General features: G+C 43.7%; 1 protein-coding gene across 1 annotated transcript in view; it reads right to left on the reverse strand.

Annotated features, from left to right (window-relative positions):
* The window catches only part of utp4 (UTP4 small subunit processome component), a 77,855-nt gene extending 64,094 nt beyond the window's left edge, over positions 1-13,761 (reverse strand). The window contains exons 1-3 of the mRNA XM_084335345.1: positions 13,653-13,761; positions 13,256-13,428; positions 11,034-11,222 (exon numbers count right to left, since the gene is read on the reverse strand). Of these exons, the coding sequence (XP_084191471.1) occupies positions 11,034-11,222; positions 13,256-13,414 (348 nt within the window). The 5' untranslated portion in view covers positions 13,415-13,428; positions 13,653-13,761. The remainder of the gene's footprint in view (positions 1-11,033; positions 11,223-13,255; positions 13,429-13,652) is intronic.
* Between the last annotated feature and the right edge of the window lie 965 nt (positions 13,762-14,726).

The following is a 14,726-nucleotide window of genomic DNA, read 5'->3' on the forward strand; positions in this document are numbered from 1 at the left end:
GTCCTTGCCAATTGAGCTATTGCTAGATACTGAATAAGGGGCGGTGACTTATATATATTGAGCTCCGCTCGTGTCGGATCTCATGCGCATGCGCGGGCACCTCGCGCGAGCACGCCGGCGCACGCACGCACCTGAGCGAGCACGCCGCCGCCGGTGCACGCACGGTAGCATTTGTCTGAAAAGAAGGGCGCTTTACCGCACTAGCGTGCGGTGACGAATGCGGAAGCATTTTTGCACTGCTTGCTTGGCATTAACGTACAGGCTGCCAGGACTTGGTGCGGGTGAGAACCCTGGCAGCAGAATTTCACATATTGTAACTAGGGGTGGACGGTATGGTCTAAAATTTATATCACGGTATAATTTGAAGCATAGACGGTAACGGTATATATCACGGTATCATCGTTTTTGATTAAAAAAATATTTATTTAATTTTATATAATTTTTTTTTTTATATACATTAGATAATTAGACTTGTACTTGTATTATCTGCGAGACATCGCCACCACGCAACAAGCTCCACTGTCTGTGTGTACTCTAGTAGCCTCCAGCTACGGCCAGGATTCTCCGGAGCTGCACCTGGACCTATACTCGAGTAGCCTCGAGCAGAGCTACGGCCAGGATTCTCCGGCGCTGCACCTGGACCCTATTGGTATAACGTTACTTAACTGTGCTCAGCAAGCCCTCAGCTCGAATACGCATCGAATCAGTATTATAAGACATTGATATCAGGAGCTATCTGTAGCTACTGCTAGCCGGATATATAACGTTAATACAACGCCCCAGTGAATTATTTAGTTCAATGGGACATTTCGTTTTGAACGGTGAACTAACTTGCGCTAACGTGAGCTAACAGGTAGCATACACGTCTCTACTAGACTTTGTGGAGCGTTTGTTGATGTCAGGAGCTATCGGTAGCTGGCCGACTAGATACCGTTCGGTTAGACAATGCCTCATCATGTATTAAACTAAAAGTGAATAGTTGACTGGGTCATTTTGTAACGGTAGCTAAGCTAACATTAGCTCATGGAGACGCCGCCGTCCTCCCGTGTCCCGTCCCACTAGACTACTAGACCCGTGTTTACATGCGTGCGGTAAGGGCTGGCACGCCCACTGCGCGAAGCCTCCTAAATAACTTTTTCCAGTTCGCACATATCTATTATCTATGACTAATTCTATCTATTTTTAGGGGCAAATGCGAGTGAAATAGTCGCGCTGTGGTTACATGACGTCATTGCTATTTTAGAGCTGCCCTACCGGTTACACGGTATAGTCAAAATCCATACCGTAGAGCAAATTCATACCGTTTATACCGTATACCGTTTATACCGTCCACCCCTAATTGTAACCTGTTCAGGGCATTGCTGGGTAGCCCTATTAGGACAGTTTGCATAGTCAAGACGGGAGGTGACGAAAGCGTGAATGAGAGTCTCTGCTACAGAGTCGGGGAGAGATGGCCGGAGTCTGGAAATGTTCCTGAGATGAAGAAAAGCTGATTTAGTTATTGTTTTTATGTGGGAATGAAAGAAAAGGGTGGAGTCCAGTATGACGCCCAGGTTGCGAACTTCTGGGGAAGGGTGGATTAGGCAGCCTTCCACTTCAAGGAGGAGATCTCCAACCTTCCGGAGCAGTGACTGCTTGGCCACAACCATGAGCTCAGTTTTCTTGCTATTTAGCTTCAGGAAATTGGATGACATCCAGGCCTTGATGTCAAGGAGGCAGTTGACAAGGTGCTGTGGGGTAGAGGAGTGGAGGGTGAGTGTCATCAGCGTAGGAGTGGAAATTGAGATCATGTTTCCGGATGATGTGACCAAGGGGGAGCATGTCGATTGTGAAGAGGAGTGGACCAAGAACAGAGCCCTGCGGCACACCTTGGTTGACTGGGGCAGGGGTGGAGGTGGAGTTGCAGATGGAGATGAACTGTTTTCGGTCAGTGAGGTAGGACTCAAACCAGGTGAGAGCAGTCCCAGTAACACCCAGGTGGTCAGAGAGGTGGTTAAGGAGAATGGAATGGGAGACCATGTCAAAGGCCGCAGATGGATCCAGGAGGCTGATGTGATCGGAATCTGTGGCAATGAGAAGGTCGTTGGTGGCCTTGGTGAGGGCAGTCTCGGTGCTGTGGTGTTTCCTGAAGCCAGATTGAAAGGGTTCATAGAGCTCATGGTTGGACAGGTGTTGGTGCAGTTGCGCAGCCACTGCTCTTTCCAGGATCTTGCTTAGGAAAGGAAGGTTGGAGATCGGTCGGTAATTCCCAAGGTCATCTGGGTCCAGACCAGGCTTCTTCAGGATGGGCGTGACTGATGCTGTCTTGAAGCTAGAGGGTACCCTGCCCGATTCCAGGGAGGAATTAATTATTATTAGGTAGGCCAGCTTTGACCAGGACTGTGGGTAAGGGGTCAAGGGAGCAGGTGGAGGCCTTAGCCTTGGTGACCAGCTTAGCCACCTGGAGAGCGTCGATGGGAAGGAGCCGTCAAATGTGTGGCCTGGTTGTGCAATACTTGTGTAAAACAAAGGCGGCCCTCATCAACATAATCGCCTCATCCTGATCAATCTGGTTGGAATCATGACCTCTAGCTACTCTCTTAGCCACTTGTTCCTTGTTTGTGATGTATGTGTCCCTCCCTTTCTGGTGTTCACTGTTCACTCCATTCAGGCAGATATTTGAGGAGCTGTTGCTTGAATCTTGTTGTGTGGAGTTCATAATCAAGACACAAATGCGAAATGGGTCAATATTGAAACAGAAACAAAAAAGTTAAGGTAAAACTCATTTTCGGGGAACCGCCATCTTGGAAATATGCAAAATAGGAGTCCAGACACACCCAATTATAAATATAAGCATTCCAATGTGTTTCTAATGCCCAAGAAATATAATATAGACACCAAGTTTTTATTTGAAGCTCATTTGGTTCAAAAGTTTTAGCCAAAACCTTTTTCGGAGGGCGGCCATACTGATTTGGCCACCAGGGCGACCCCGGTGGTCACTGGCTCGGGTGCCCTAGCTGAATCATTAGAACATAGTCTGAGCTACATCTGGGCCAAATTTGGTGCTTTTGCACAAATTTGCACGAACTTAGCCTCATATAGCCCTAAGGCCCCCAACTATTTTGAAAATCACTCGTTTTCACGGAAAAAAACAACACATTATATGATAATCGCCTTTTACTGGAATATTCTAGAACGGTCATTTTTCGGCCTATTTATGAATCGTTTTCAAATAAACGCTAGATGATCGATAGTGTACGCATGCACGCTCGTGCCACCAGTTGAAAATTCTCCCATTTCCTGACCGCGAGCAGAGTCAAACAGCCTATCACCATAATCACATAAAAGCTTATATATCCGTGAAAACAGGTCTGATTATCCTAATACTGATAACATAGATTCCTTACCCGAGATCAGATGGTATCCAAATGGATTATTCCAATTCCTGATCGCCATTCGGAAAAAATCGCTCATTTGATTGATCCATCGTGTATACCAGTGGTACCCAACCAGTCGATCGCGATCGACAGGTAGATCGCGGGCTGATTTAAAGTAGATCTCGATTAATAACATTTTATTATATAATTTTTTTTTTTTTTTTTTGCTAAATCAACTCTGCCTCTCTTTGTTAACTACAACAAGCAATGCTGTTTGTTATTTAAGATGAGGTCGGACTCGGCACTGACAGATTTGTGTTCATTATGCTGCTTTTATAAAGCCTCAAATGACGGCTTACAATATACAATTTTGGCTGGTAGCTCTCGGCTAGGTGGTAAATTAAAAAGTAGATCTTGGTTCAAAAAAGGTTGGCCACCCCTGGTGTATACAGTAAAACGCATTCATTTTCATTGAGTCCAATCCAAAAGGGTGATTTACCATCTGGGAGACGATAGGGGGCGCTTTTTTCACATCTGAGCGCCTGGGGTGACTGGATCTCCAACGGTAGACTCGCTTGATGCAATATGATTTCAGATCGCTAATAAAATAAAAATAAATGAATAAAACGAATATTCTCGTGATGGGCATTCAACCCGCGGGGGGGGTAAACCCGAGAAATCTCGGGCATGGCATGCAAAGTATTAAAGGGTTAAAATTATAAAATTAATATGTGGTGTAATGATCAGGGCTGAAGTTGAATAAAATATTGTATTTATCAATTACAAAAAAAACTGAAAATCCATAAAAATCTGTGTTGTTGCATGGGCAGCTACGTGGCGTAGTGGGCAAGGCGCTCGCCACGAAATGCTGGAGACGCTGGGCTCGTCAGTTCGAGCCCAGCGCTCCACATTTGCTTTCAGTTTAGCTGGTCGTCCGTACTAATACACATTGGCCGTATTAGGGGGTGGGAAAACTGATGGGTGGGGATAGGGCGTTGTGGACAGCGACTCCTACAGGTCGGTTGGTGCGCCTGCGCAGTAGAATCAGGAAGTGTCGGGGGCAGCGTGAGCCTCCCACGCGTTACTCCTTGCCACTGAGAGATCGAGCTGCGCAGGTGAAAAGATGCAACTGCTGTTACCTCAAGTACCGGAGGGGACTTGTGCTATGTATGACTTAGTCCACATTGCAGCCGGCTTGTGGGAGGCAAGAAACAGCGTCCGTAACAGGAGAGGGTTGAATTGGATGATACGAAATTGGGATGGGAGAAAATATAGAAAATGGGAGAAAAAGTGGATAAAAAAAAAATCTGTGTTGTTGCTAATCATACATTATGCTAGCCTGTTTTTTAACAATAATTTGTGATGCCATCACAAACACTGGCATTTAAAGGGTACAAATAAAAAAATTCCTGCACCAGAATGCAAGAAATGAAGTCTTTGTAACAAAAAGAATCCTGGTGGACCCCTGCTTAAAAAGTGGCCTGACTGGGGCTATATTTTGCACTATATTTCCTGGCCTGAATGATTTCCCCAGTCCGGCCCTGGTTAAAAGCCTCCAATGCTTATTAGTGTGTGTGCGTTTGAACGTTTGCATGTTTCAACCATACATTTCCATTTATTAAAAAAAATTTAAAAAGAAATTAAAAAAGTTAAAAAAAAAATTACCTCCTATAATAGTGGGGGTCGCGGCTCGAAAAGTTTGGGAACCCCTGGACTAATCGGTCGAAAGGAGCCGTAGTCGACTGGCCAACATCTTAGTCGAATATATATATATATATTAAAAGAAATATATATATATTTTTTTTTATCATTCTTTCCAAAAGAAAAGAGGCCTAGAAGCGTGGCTAACGCTAATGGCACGCATACCAGAGGCCAACTGCCTACGAAAACAGGCACAGAGGCACTGAAAGAGGATTTCACCCATCTAATGAACACACTAGACTAGACAAATATCAAGATGTATCCATCAGTGGACCAATTGCATGCTTTTGCAGAGGACAAGAAGCCTTCAGTCGACTCCTTCAGACATTAGGCACCCCCCACAGCCCAAATGGAATGATAAAAAATAAATAAAATAAAAAATTCAAATAAAAAAATATTATAGTTATTTTATTTATTTTTGTCGACCAATAGTCAACTAACGGCAAATTTGGCCAATCATAGTTGACCATCCAAATCCTTAGTCGGGGACAGCCCTAAAATTATCGGCCGATAATGGTTAAAAAGTCACTTTCGGCCGAAAGGGTTTTAGCACCGAAAATATATCACCGAATGTCAAAGAACAGGGACGTTCGTAACCTACCTAACGTGTTGTTGTGATGACGTAATCAAAACGCGGCAACGTGAGCTCTTCAGTCCTGCGTTCTGCAGCCTGTGATAACTCCTCTTGGGACTCGGGAGTCGCGCTGTTTCTATGTAAACTACGCGAGCAATAGCGTCCAATAAATGCGCCTTTAACATGCTTTATATCCTCGCCATTACTATATGCCCGTCGCGGTTAAAACATTTTGTACTAACGTTAGCGTTAAGCTAGCTAACAGCGCTTCCATTTCCTCTTTCACTCATCTCTCCTAAGCTACGTCATCACCCGCTAAGAGTCACGGGAGATGTAGTAAATACAACAGTCCTTCCGTGTAGGCTAGAACGCCGTGAATTATGACAGTAGTTCAAGTTTCTTTATTAGTTGTCATTCAAAAATACAGAGTACTTTTATATAAAATGATTACTGTAGCCACTACAGTAACATCATTAAGTCTGCTATAAGCTATTCTCCCTCTGGTGTGTGCAGATCTTTATGCAGTTTTAAAGCACCTTGGCTTTGTTCTGAATGCACTTTGTTGTAGTTATCCTACAGAGAAAAGAAAATGCACTTGACTTTAATGCACATTTTGTTGTATGCAAAGAGAAAATGTTTAAATTGTACAATCTTTCAGCAGTCAGTCTGGAATTAATGTATGCATTCACAAGTGCTGAATAAATCTTTTATGGACCCATAATAGTGATTATTAATATTATTTAAGTTAAGTTTTGCCATAATCAGGTAGCTGATTATGTTAAGTTTTGCCATAATCAGGTAGCTGAACAAAAAAAAATACATTATATATATATATTTCTATTAATCATTTTCGGCCTTTCGGCATTCGGCCAACTGTTTCCTATTTTTGGTATCGGCCAAGAATTTCCCATCCGGTGCATCCCTAAATAAAATTGTATGTTTATTTGAATTGTTGTCGCGGCACTTTGCCCTCGTCTGCCGGCTCCGGGCTGCGTTTTCGCCGATCAACCAATACATTGTTGGAAAGTTGAACTGGCCGCCTTTCGATCGTCACCCCACTCAACCTATTGCGTGATTCCAGTCTCCAGTTACAAGATGAAACATCCGCCGAGCATCATTTGACAAGCCATTCGGACAAGTGACCACGTCATGTTTGCCCCTGTCCTGAGCGGACCAATGACCCCCCCTGACGGTGAAAATTATTGACTGCCTTTGTAGCCAAGGAGAGTCTGCTCCGAACGCGATCCCAGAAGAGCGATGAGTGGGGGAAGAAAATAAAAGTTAACTATCCCCCTTTTTTGGGGAGGGACCGCCTGGAACAAGGACCCCCTGGTGGTCCCCTGTAGTGTAGTGTTACATCATGTCTGACTGACCGCTAGGTGCGTCCCCTGACCCCACGTTGAGAACCACAGGGTGTCCCCCCCCCTCCCTGCCCGTCTCCTGGCGCTGACTAAGGTGATGGATGCCTCGGGGTCTTGGCCAAGATTGTAGTGACTGCTCTACATGCACCTCCGAGGCCTTGGATCAGTTATTTACCGTCGTCTGTCCGTGGTCCTGTCAACTGATTACCGTAATTCCTCTAATAGTAACCGGTATTCAATTAAAAACCGGGTCTCTATTAATGACCGGGTGCGCTGTTGAGCTAAGCAATTATAAGCCGGCCTCCTAATACAAGCCGGGTATATTTTGTTATTGTTGTTATATGCTGGCCTGGCTGTGCAGTAAATACCATATAATGGTATGGTGTTAATGTTTACCAAGAGAGTAAGCCTACCTCAGAATTGTATAAAACGAAGTTATTATTATTATATAGGGCTGCAACTAATGACTAATTTGGTAGTCGACTAATCTGTCTTATTTTTTCGATTAGTCGACTAATCGAAAACCAATTATGTAAACAAACTACAACAAAAAAAACATTTTTTTTTTTTTTTTTAACTACCTATCTTTGTGAAAGTGGCTTCTCAGCTCTGGTCCAGCTGAAGACAGAGCAGAGGAACAGATTGGACATTGAGCATGACCTCAGAGTTGCTTGTCTACCATCACCCCAGACTTTGAGACTCTTGTCAGGACCAAACAACAACATCATAACATGATGATCCCATAGCAAATTAAAATAATGACTCATGAAACATTTGAATTTGGATCTTAAGCCACTTTAAATGAAAATGTATTTGAAGAACAATACAGCAATCACTCATAACAAGATAAATAAATTAAATAATACAAATTAATGTGGAAGTGTACTTTAAATAACTAAAAAAATAATAATAAAAAAGAAATAACTAGCAGCATTTGCCCCCAGCACCGCGGCTGATGGGGCTGTAACTTGGTCCAGGACCAGGAGGGTGACGTGGAACAGCTGTAAGGGGAGAGGGGGATGAGTCAGATCAGACAGACTTCTAGGTCTTTTGTTTGCTGTGTGTGAGAGGAGTCCGTGTATGCGTGTGTGTCTTACTCTGATCGCTGTGAGTGAGAGGAGTGTGTGTACTGTGTAATTTGTGTGTGTGTCTTACTCTGATCGCTGTGTGAGTGAGAGGTGTGTGAATGTGTGTGTGTCTTACTCTGATCGCTGCGTGTGAGTGAGAGGAGTGTGTATGTGTGTGTGTCTTACTCTGATCGCTGTGTGTGAGTGAGAGGAGTGTGTATGTGTGTGTCTTACTCTGATCGCTGTGTGTGAGTGAGAGGAGTGCGTGTGTAATGTATTGTGTGTCTAGTCTGATCATCATCTCCTGCAGGGGAACAATGTTTTCAATGTCTAAAATTTGCTATGGGATCATCATGTTATGATGTCTGGAACCCTGAGAAGCCACTCTCACAAAGATAGGTAGTGCACAAAAAAGAAAAAAAAAATAAATAAAGTTTTTATTTTTTTTAATTACTAATCGACGCAACAATTTCTCGTCAACGATTTTTTATAATCGACATCGTCGATTATGTCGACTAATCGTTGCAGCCCTATTATTATACCAGTATTGTGATTGCACTATTTTACTTTTTTTTTTACCACCTGTAATTGCACTGTTTACTACCGTATTTCATACAGTACTTGGTTTCAATAAATGAACCCAGTACATTTTACTGGGTTCAAACTGACACAAAATGTTGATTTATTCAATATGATCGGTTTGAAAATTAGAAATATAGGCCTCTCTCTTATACATGCCTCCTCCTAATACAAGCCTGGTATCCGCTACAGTTGAAACAAATACAAGCCGGGGTTACTATTAGAGGAATTACGGTAACAGTATTAACAGACTGTTAACAGATTAACAGTCAACGCGGTTTCATTGCTGGGTTAAGTACTTCTATTCTATTCACATAATATGCTTACTTCATATATCTACTCCATTCACATATATGCTTACCACTTGTATCTATTGCTATGTCCGCCCACTACAATCAGATGAGCTGTCTAACGCCTGTCCCGTCTCCCTGTCCCCCTATGACTTGCTGTCCTGGAGTGCTGACCGGAGTGTCGGACATCCCGTGATGAAGGCCGGGAGGTTGCGACCCCCTCTGCGTGCCCCCCTGTCTCCGGAGGTCTCGTAGTGGTGACCGGAGTGCCGGACGTCCCGCGATGATGTCAGGGAGTTCGCGACCCTCTCTGCGCCGCCCCCTATCTCCCGGTCTCCGGCTGTCCCTGAGCAATGACCGGAGTGTTGAATGTCCCGTGACTAAGACGGGGAGGACGTGACCCTCTTTGCGCCGCCCCTGTGCCTCAAATAGATCCGCTATCAGCTCCATCTTTAATCTTTCAAAATGTTCAGTTGCTATCGCTATTAGCTTTATCTTTAATCTTTCAAAATGTTCAGTTGCTATTGCATGCACTCATCTGTGTTTCACTACACACATGAGTGCATGCTTACCAACTGTCCGTCTGCAACACTACTATCACCAACATCTGAGGGCCCTTTCTCACTCACCCTATTCGTTTCTATTTCGTTCCGTTCTGCCCGTTCCGAGATCTGATGCGAACTCCCCCCCCCCCCTCTAGTTTGTGTACACACTTCAGTCTGGGTGCGCTCTGGGTTTTGTTTACGGTTTGCGTTTTGAGCTTGTAAGCTTGCCGTAGTCGATGATGTCACGCTCGAAATGTAAACACAGGAAGTGTTAACACGGAGACTGGAGAATGGATGTTGATATAAAGAAACAAATAACTAATAAATATGAAGTTATATTTGAACCTCTGTTGTCAAGCCTTGTCAATATAACCCACCCCCCTTTTCTCACGAATGGAACTCTGTTGTAGAGTCCGCTTTTGATCGTTTTGCAGGGTTAACAATAACGCTAAGCTAACGGTTAGCTTAACCTTTTAAGTAGTAACATTGCTTGCATCGATTATATTGAATGTCATTGATCTACTGGTCGACCGAAAATGTAAACGGGAATGTCTTAACACGACTGCGGACTCTGGGTGTTGATATAAAATGAACAAATTGCCAATAAATATGCAGTTATATTTGAACCTCTGTTGTCAAGCCTTGTCAATATAACCCACCCCATTTTATCATGAATGGATGGTGTTGTAGAGTCCGATTTTGAGCGTTTTGAGCGATCTACTGGTCGACCACGGCCGACTGGTTGGGCACCACTGGTCTAATAGAAATAAATGCATTCGAAACAAGAAAGTATAGTATACAGCAATGGCTAACGGCTAACGCTAGTTAGCTAGCCTGTTCAGAAGCTAACATTATCCCATCGCTTGTGGCAATTATATTGCATGTCATTGATCTACTGGTCGACCACGGCCGACTGGTTGGGCACCACTGGTCTAATAGAAATAATAAATGCATTCGAACAATGTATAGACATAGCAATGGCAAACAAAATGTATGACGTTATGTCAGCACCAGGCGCCACGCCCGTGAAAAGGTACAAGCTCGCAAAGCCACACCCCCCGTTCTCCCGGGGGCCGAATCCGAGACCACCTCTGCCAGCTGATCCCGTTCAGCGGGGGGTGAAACGAATCAGCGCCGTTTCGCACCCCAAAAGGGGTGAGTGAGAACACTCCCCCCCGTGCTCCGGGACGGTGATTCGATACAAAAGGCTGAGTGAGAAAGCCCCCTAAGAAGGGAGATCCCCCCCTTGAATGGCCCTTCTAAGGTTTCTCTCCTCCACACTGCCTGTGGAGCTTTTTTCCCTATTGTTAGGTTTTAGTGAGTTTTCCTTACCTTCGCATGGGGTATGTCTGGGAGTGCTTGCATTCTTTAATTTTTTTGTTGCATTCATCTAAAAATGTTTGGACCTTATGGTGTTCTTGTTCTGTTCTTGACTTATTGTTATGTTTTCTTCTTGACTTGTTTAAAGAAGACCTGTACGGCCCATGGGGACATTAACGTGTGTTGTCGGGCCTTATAAATAAATTTGATTTGATTAGTGTTACATCATGTCTGACTGACCGCTAGGTGCGTCCCCTGGCTGTTGCTGCTGATGCTCCAGATGGCTCCTCCATAGGCCTCCAGGGTGTACCTGGGCCTCAGGTTGTCCAGGTCATACTCCGTGATCTCTCCATTCAGACCAGCGCTGAACAAGCGGCCTCCCACCCAGCATACAGCCTCGATGGACCTGCCTTCCCGTCCGGGGATGACCTGCACAATCAGGATGTAGATGTGTGAGATGAACAGTGAAGATTCAATGCGTTTGATCAATGCTTTACCCTGAAATAGGGGTGCCGTCAGCAGCAATGTAATGGCCTAGCTTAGCACAATAAATGGAAGCGGACATGGCTGGTTAGCCTTTGGGAGAGGTGTTAACCGACCATGTACGCTTCCATTCATTGTGCTAAGCTAGGCTAACTGCCACCAGATAGCTTTCTACTGAACGCACAGAGAGAAAACGGGTATATATCTTCTTGTCACTCTCTGGAGAAGATAAGCTAATTTCCCCAAATGTTGGCGTGTTCTTGTCTAGTCCTGGATAATAGGACATCTGCAGTATCAGATCATCTGGCCACAGAGTATGACCTGTTCCTCAAACGCAGATGCAGAATTGATTAGACAAGCTTGGATTCAGGCCATGGTTAGACTGGTGTTTTTGTGGCGTTTTTTTATACGTTTTTGAATACGTTTCATGTCCCTATTACACAGAAATGCATTTTTTGGTGGATACGGCTGAAACGCTAAATTGTGTTTGTTATTGTTATAAGGATCCCAGTCCAAGCTACAACAGTCTGCATTCCCTTAACAATTGTTTGTATTGAGCCGTATTGTATTGTACCCATATGCAATATGTTAAATAAAGTTTACATCCATTCATTCTGCTAGCATTACCGATTGCATGAGCAGCTGGCTAACGTGAGCTATCAGATCCTGTTAGCTCAAAGCTCCTCTTTCAACTTAACAAGCATTAAACAAAATGGCCCAGTCATCTATTCACCTTTGTTTAATGTTATCTAACTACTGGCTAAATAGCGTGAGCTAACGTTAGCTTCTAGCCACAATGCTATACTGTTATAATGGCATACTCCATTGACGTTAGCATGCAGCTAACAATGCTACCGATCTTTTTTTAGACTAAACTATCCGCTCTTGGTGGTCACTTGTGTTGATGTTAGTTTTGTTTCATCAACAAATGACAGGCAGAACACACAGTGAATGTATCCGTTTTGTTTATTGCACTTTTATTAGGCTTTGCTGAAAAAGAATTGCTGCATTGAGTAAATAGGCAAGATGGTGGCGCCCATAGGCGTCTGCCTTGTTGACATTTTCTTTGCTGGAGCTACCAGGAAGTGTATTGGCACATTCAAGTTCTGATTGGTTGAAATTGCCTTCATGTTCGCCACCTACTGCTTTGGCAGTGTACTACATCAGTGTGCTCAGGTGACAAAAACAAACAAAAAACGAAAGTGTGACTCGAGGCGCAGGACGTCGCGGCGAAACGCGTATGACAATGAAACGAAAATGAAACGAAAGGTGTAACCGCAGCCTCAGTCATCCAGGATAACTGGGCACTTCTGTCCTGGCATGAAGGTAATGTAAGTAGATAGACGAAACCATAATGAACAGTCATGATTGTCTGATGGATGAATATGGCAAAAGCTTCAAAAAGAAAAAAAACAACCCACTTTGTCTCGGTTGAACAGGTTATCAATGCAATGATATGAGGAAGAACAACAATCATATCCAGCTAACTCAAGCTATCCTCGTATGAGGAACGGGACCCTGACCTGGATCAAAACACTATTTACCAATAATCCTCATGAGTTTTATTTAACCTGCCGAGAATACCAGATGGGTGGGGCTTATTGTGAAATGTATATTAAATTGACATACCGGTATATGCTTTAAAACGTTCTTTGATGCATTGTGGCAAACTGCACCCACTTGAAGCAGGTTGAAGCTAAACAGAATTAATTTGACCCAGTGACATAACTAAAGGAGCACTTTTACTTACGTTAGATATTTACTACAGATTAACAATGCAAAGTGCATTTGATATCATGTAGCCTACCATTTTTGTAATCATGGCATTATTTGCTTAGCAAAATTATTTATATAGATTCAGGAATAGTTAACATGGACATCAAGAGACATATCTATTGTAAGATATCAAGAGACACATCTATTGTAATCGTTACCAAGAGACAGATCTATTTGTAATTGCATGCGGGTCCATACAGTACCTTCTCTTGGAAGTAATTGTCTGAGAAGTTGAAGATCTCCACAGCCCCATCAGCTCTGGCCACGGCCAGCCTCTCTGTGTGATGGTTGAACGCCATGGCTCTGATGGCACTGGGCATGTAGTCAAAGAAACGCACCCGGTGCACTTTGAATTCACCCATCGTCTCCTAGGTGTCTACGGGAAAACAAAGAAAAAGATGAGCCTAAAAAGAAAAGCAACGGTAGCCAAAAAGTGGCGTATCCTAGTCTGGCTACTAGCTCAGCATCTCTCTCCATCGTTAGCAAACAGAAGGAGTGTTATTAGATACGCTAACGTTAACATTAACGACAAGCTAGTAATGAGTTCGCAGCGCATTCTAGGGTTATTGGAACTAAGAATGAAATGCACGTTATACTTACTTTGTCGGCTACTTTATACGCCCTTTTGTTTACTTTAGCCAAACTTTCATTACCAAGAGGTTCACACACGCTGAACACCCTGAAGGAACCACGTTGAAGACCTTTGAACCGGAAGCGAATGGTCCTACACGGGCTTGATTCGCGTGATTCTTTTCCGTAGCATATGTTTGCGAAGATACTCTCTGATTGGCTAGCCGCGTACAGCGAAGACCCTCTCTGATTGGTTTAGCGCCGACGGGTCTCTTCCGCCTTGTACATAATACTCTGCTTCAAAGTGGATTGATTGATTGATTGATTGATTGATTGATTGATTGAAAACTTTATTAACAGATTGCAGAATGGGTACAATACAGTACAGCTCAATACACACAATTGTTAAGGGGATGCAGACCAGAGAAAGACTTTCGTCTTGTTTACATCAGGGTCCCCCATTTTCAATTCATCAGGACATATACATACATGACATACAGATAGACAGTACTGCTACATCTATACATTTATGACATACCAGATTTGCAAATACAGTACTGCTTGTGATACAAAAATAGTCCAGAAAAGAGTATATACATTTGACGTAAAAACTGTACATTGGGGGAGGTTGGGCGGGTGTACATTGGAGGTGGTTCGTGGGTGGGGTGGGGGGGGGGGTTGGGTAGGAGGGGTTGGTGGGGAACACTGAAGCAAAACTGTACATTGGAATATTGACAAAACTATACTTGGTCATTTACTGTACATTGGAGGGGGTTGGGTTAGTACATTTACATGGGCCAGTTTCGAATTGCAGTCTCCCGTAGGTGTGCTTTGAGAGTGTTTTTGAAAGTGGGTAGTGATTCACATTCCTTTACAGCTTTGGGTAGGGCATTCCACATTGATGTGGCATAATTGCGAAACATGTTTAGTCCCTTGTTTGAGCCGAATCTGGGTTTAACATGATTTGTGGAGCTCCCTCTGGTGTTGTGATCGTGGTATTCACTGACCTTTGGGAAGTATTTTGACATGTACATGGGTACCTTGGTCGTGTAGTGTATCTTGTAGACCAGGCTGGCCCATTGCAAGTAGCTGTACTCTGTCATC

This window comes from Notolepis coatsorum (genome assembly GCF_963971535.1).
Source record: "Notolepis coatsorum genome assembly, chromosome: 18".
Classification (NCBI taxonomy): Eukaryota; Metazoa; Chordata; class Actinopteri; order Aulopiformes; family Paralepididae; genus Notolepis; species Notolepis coatsorum.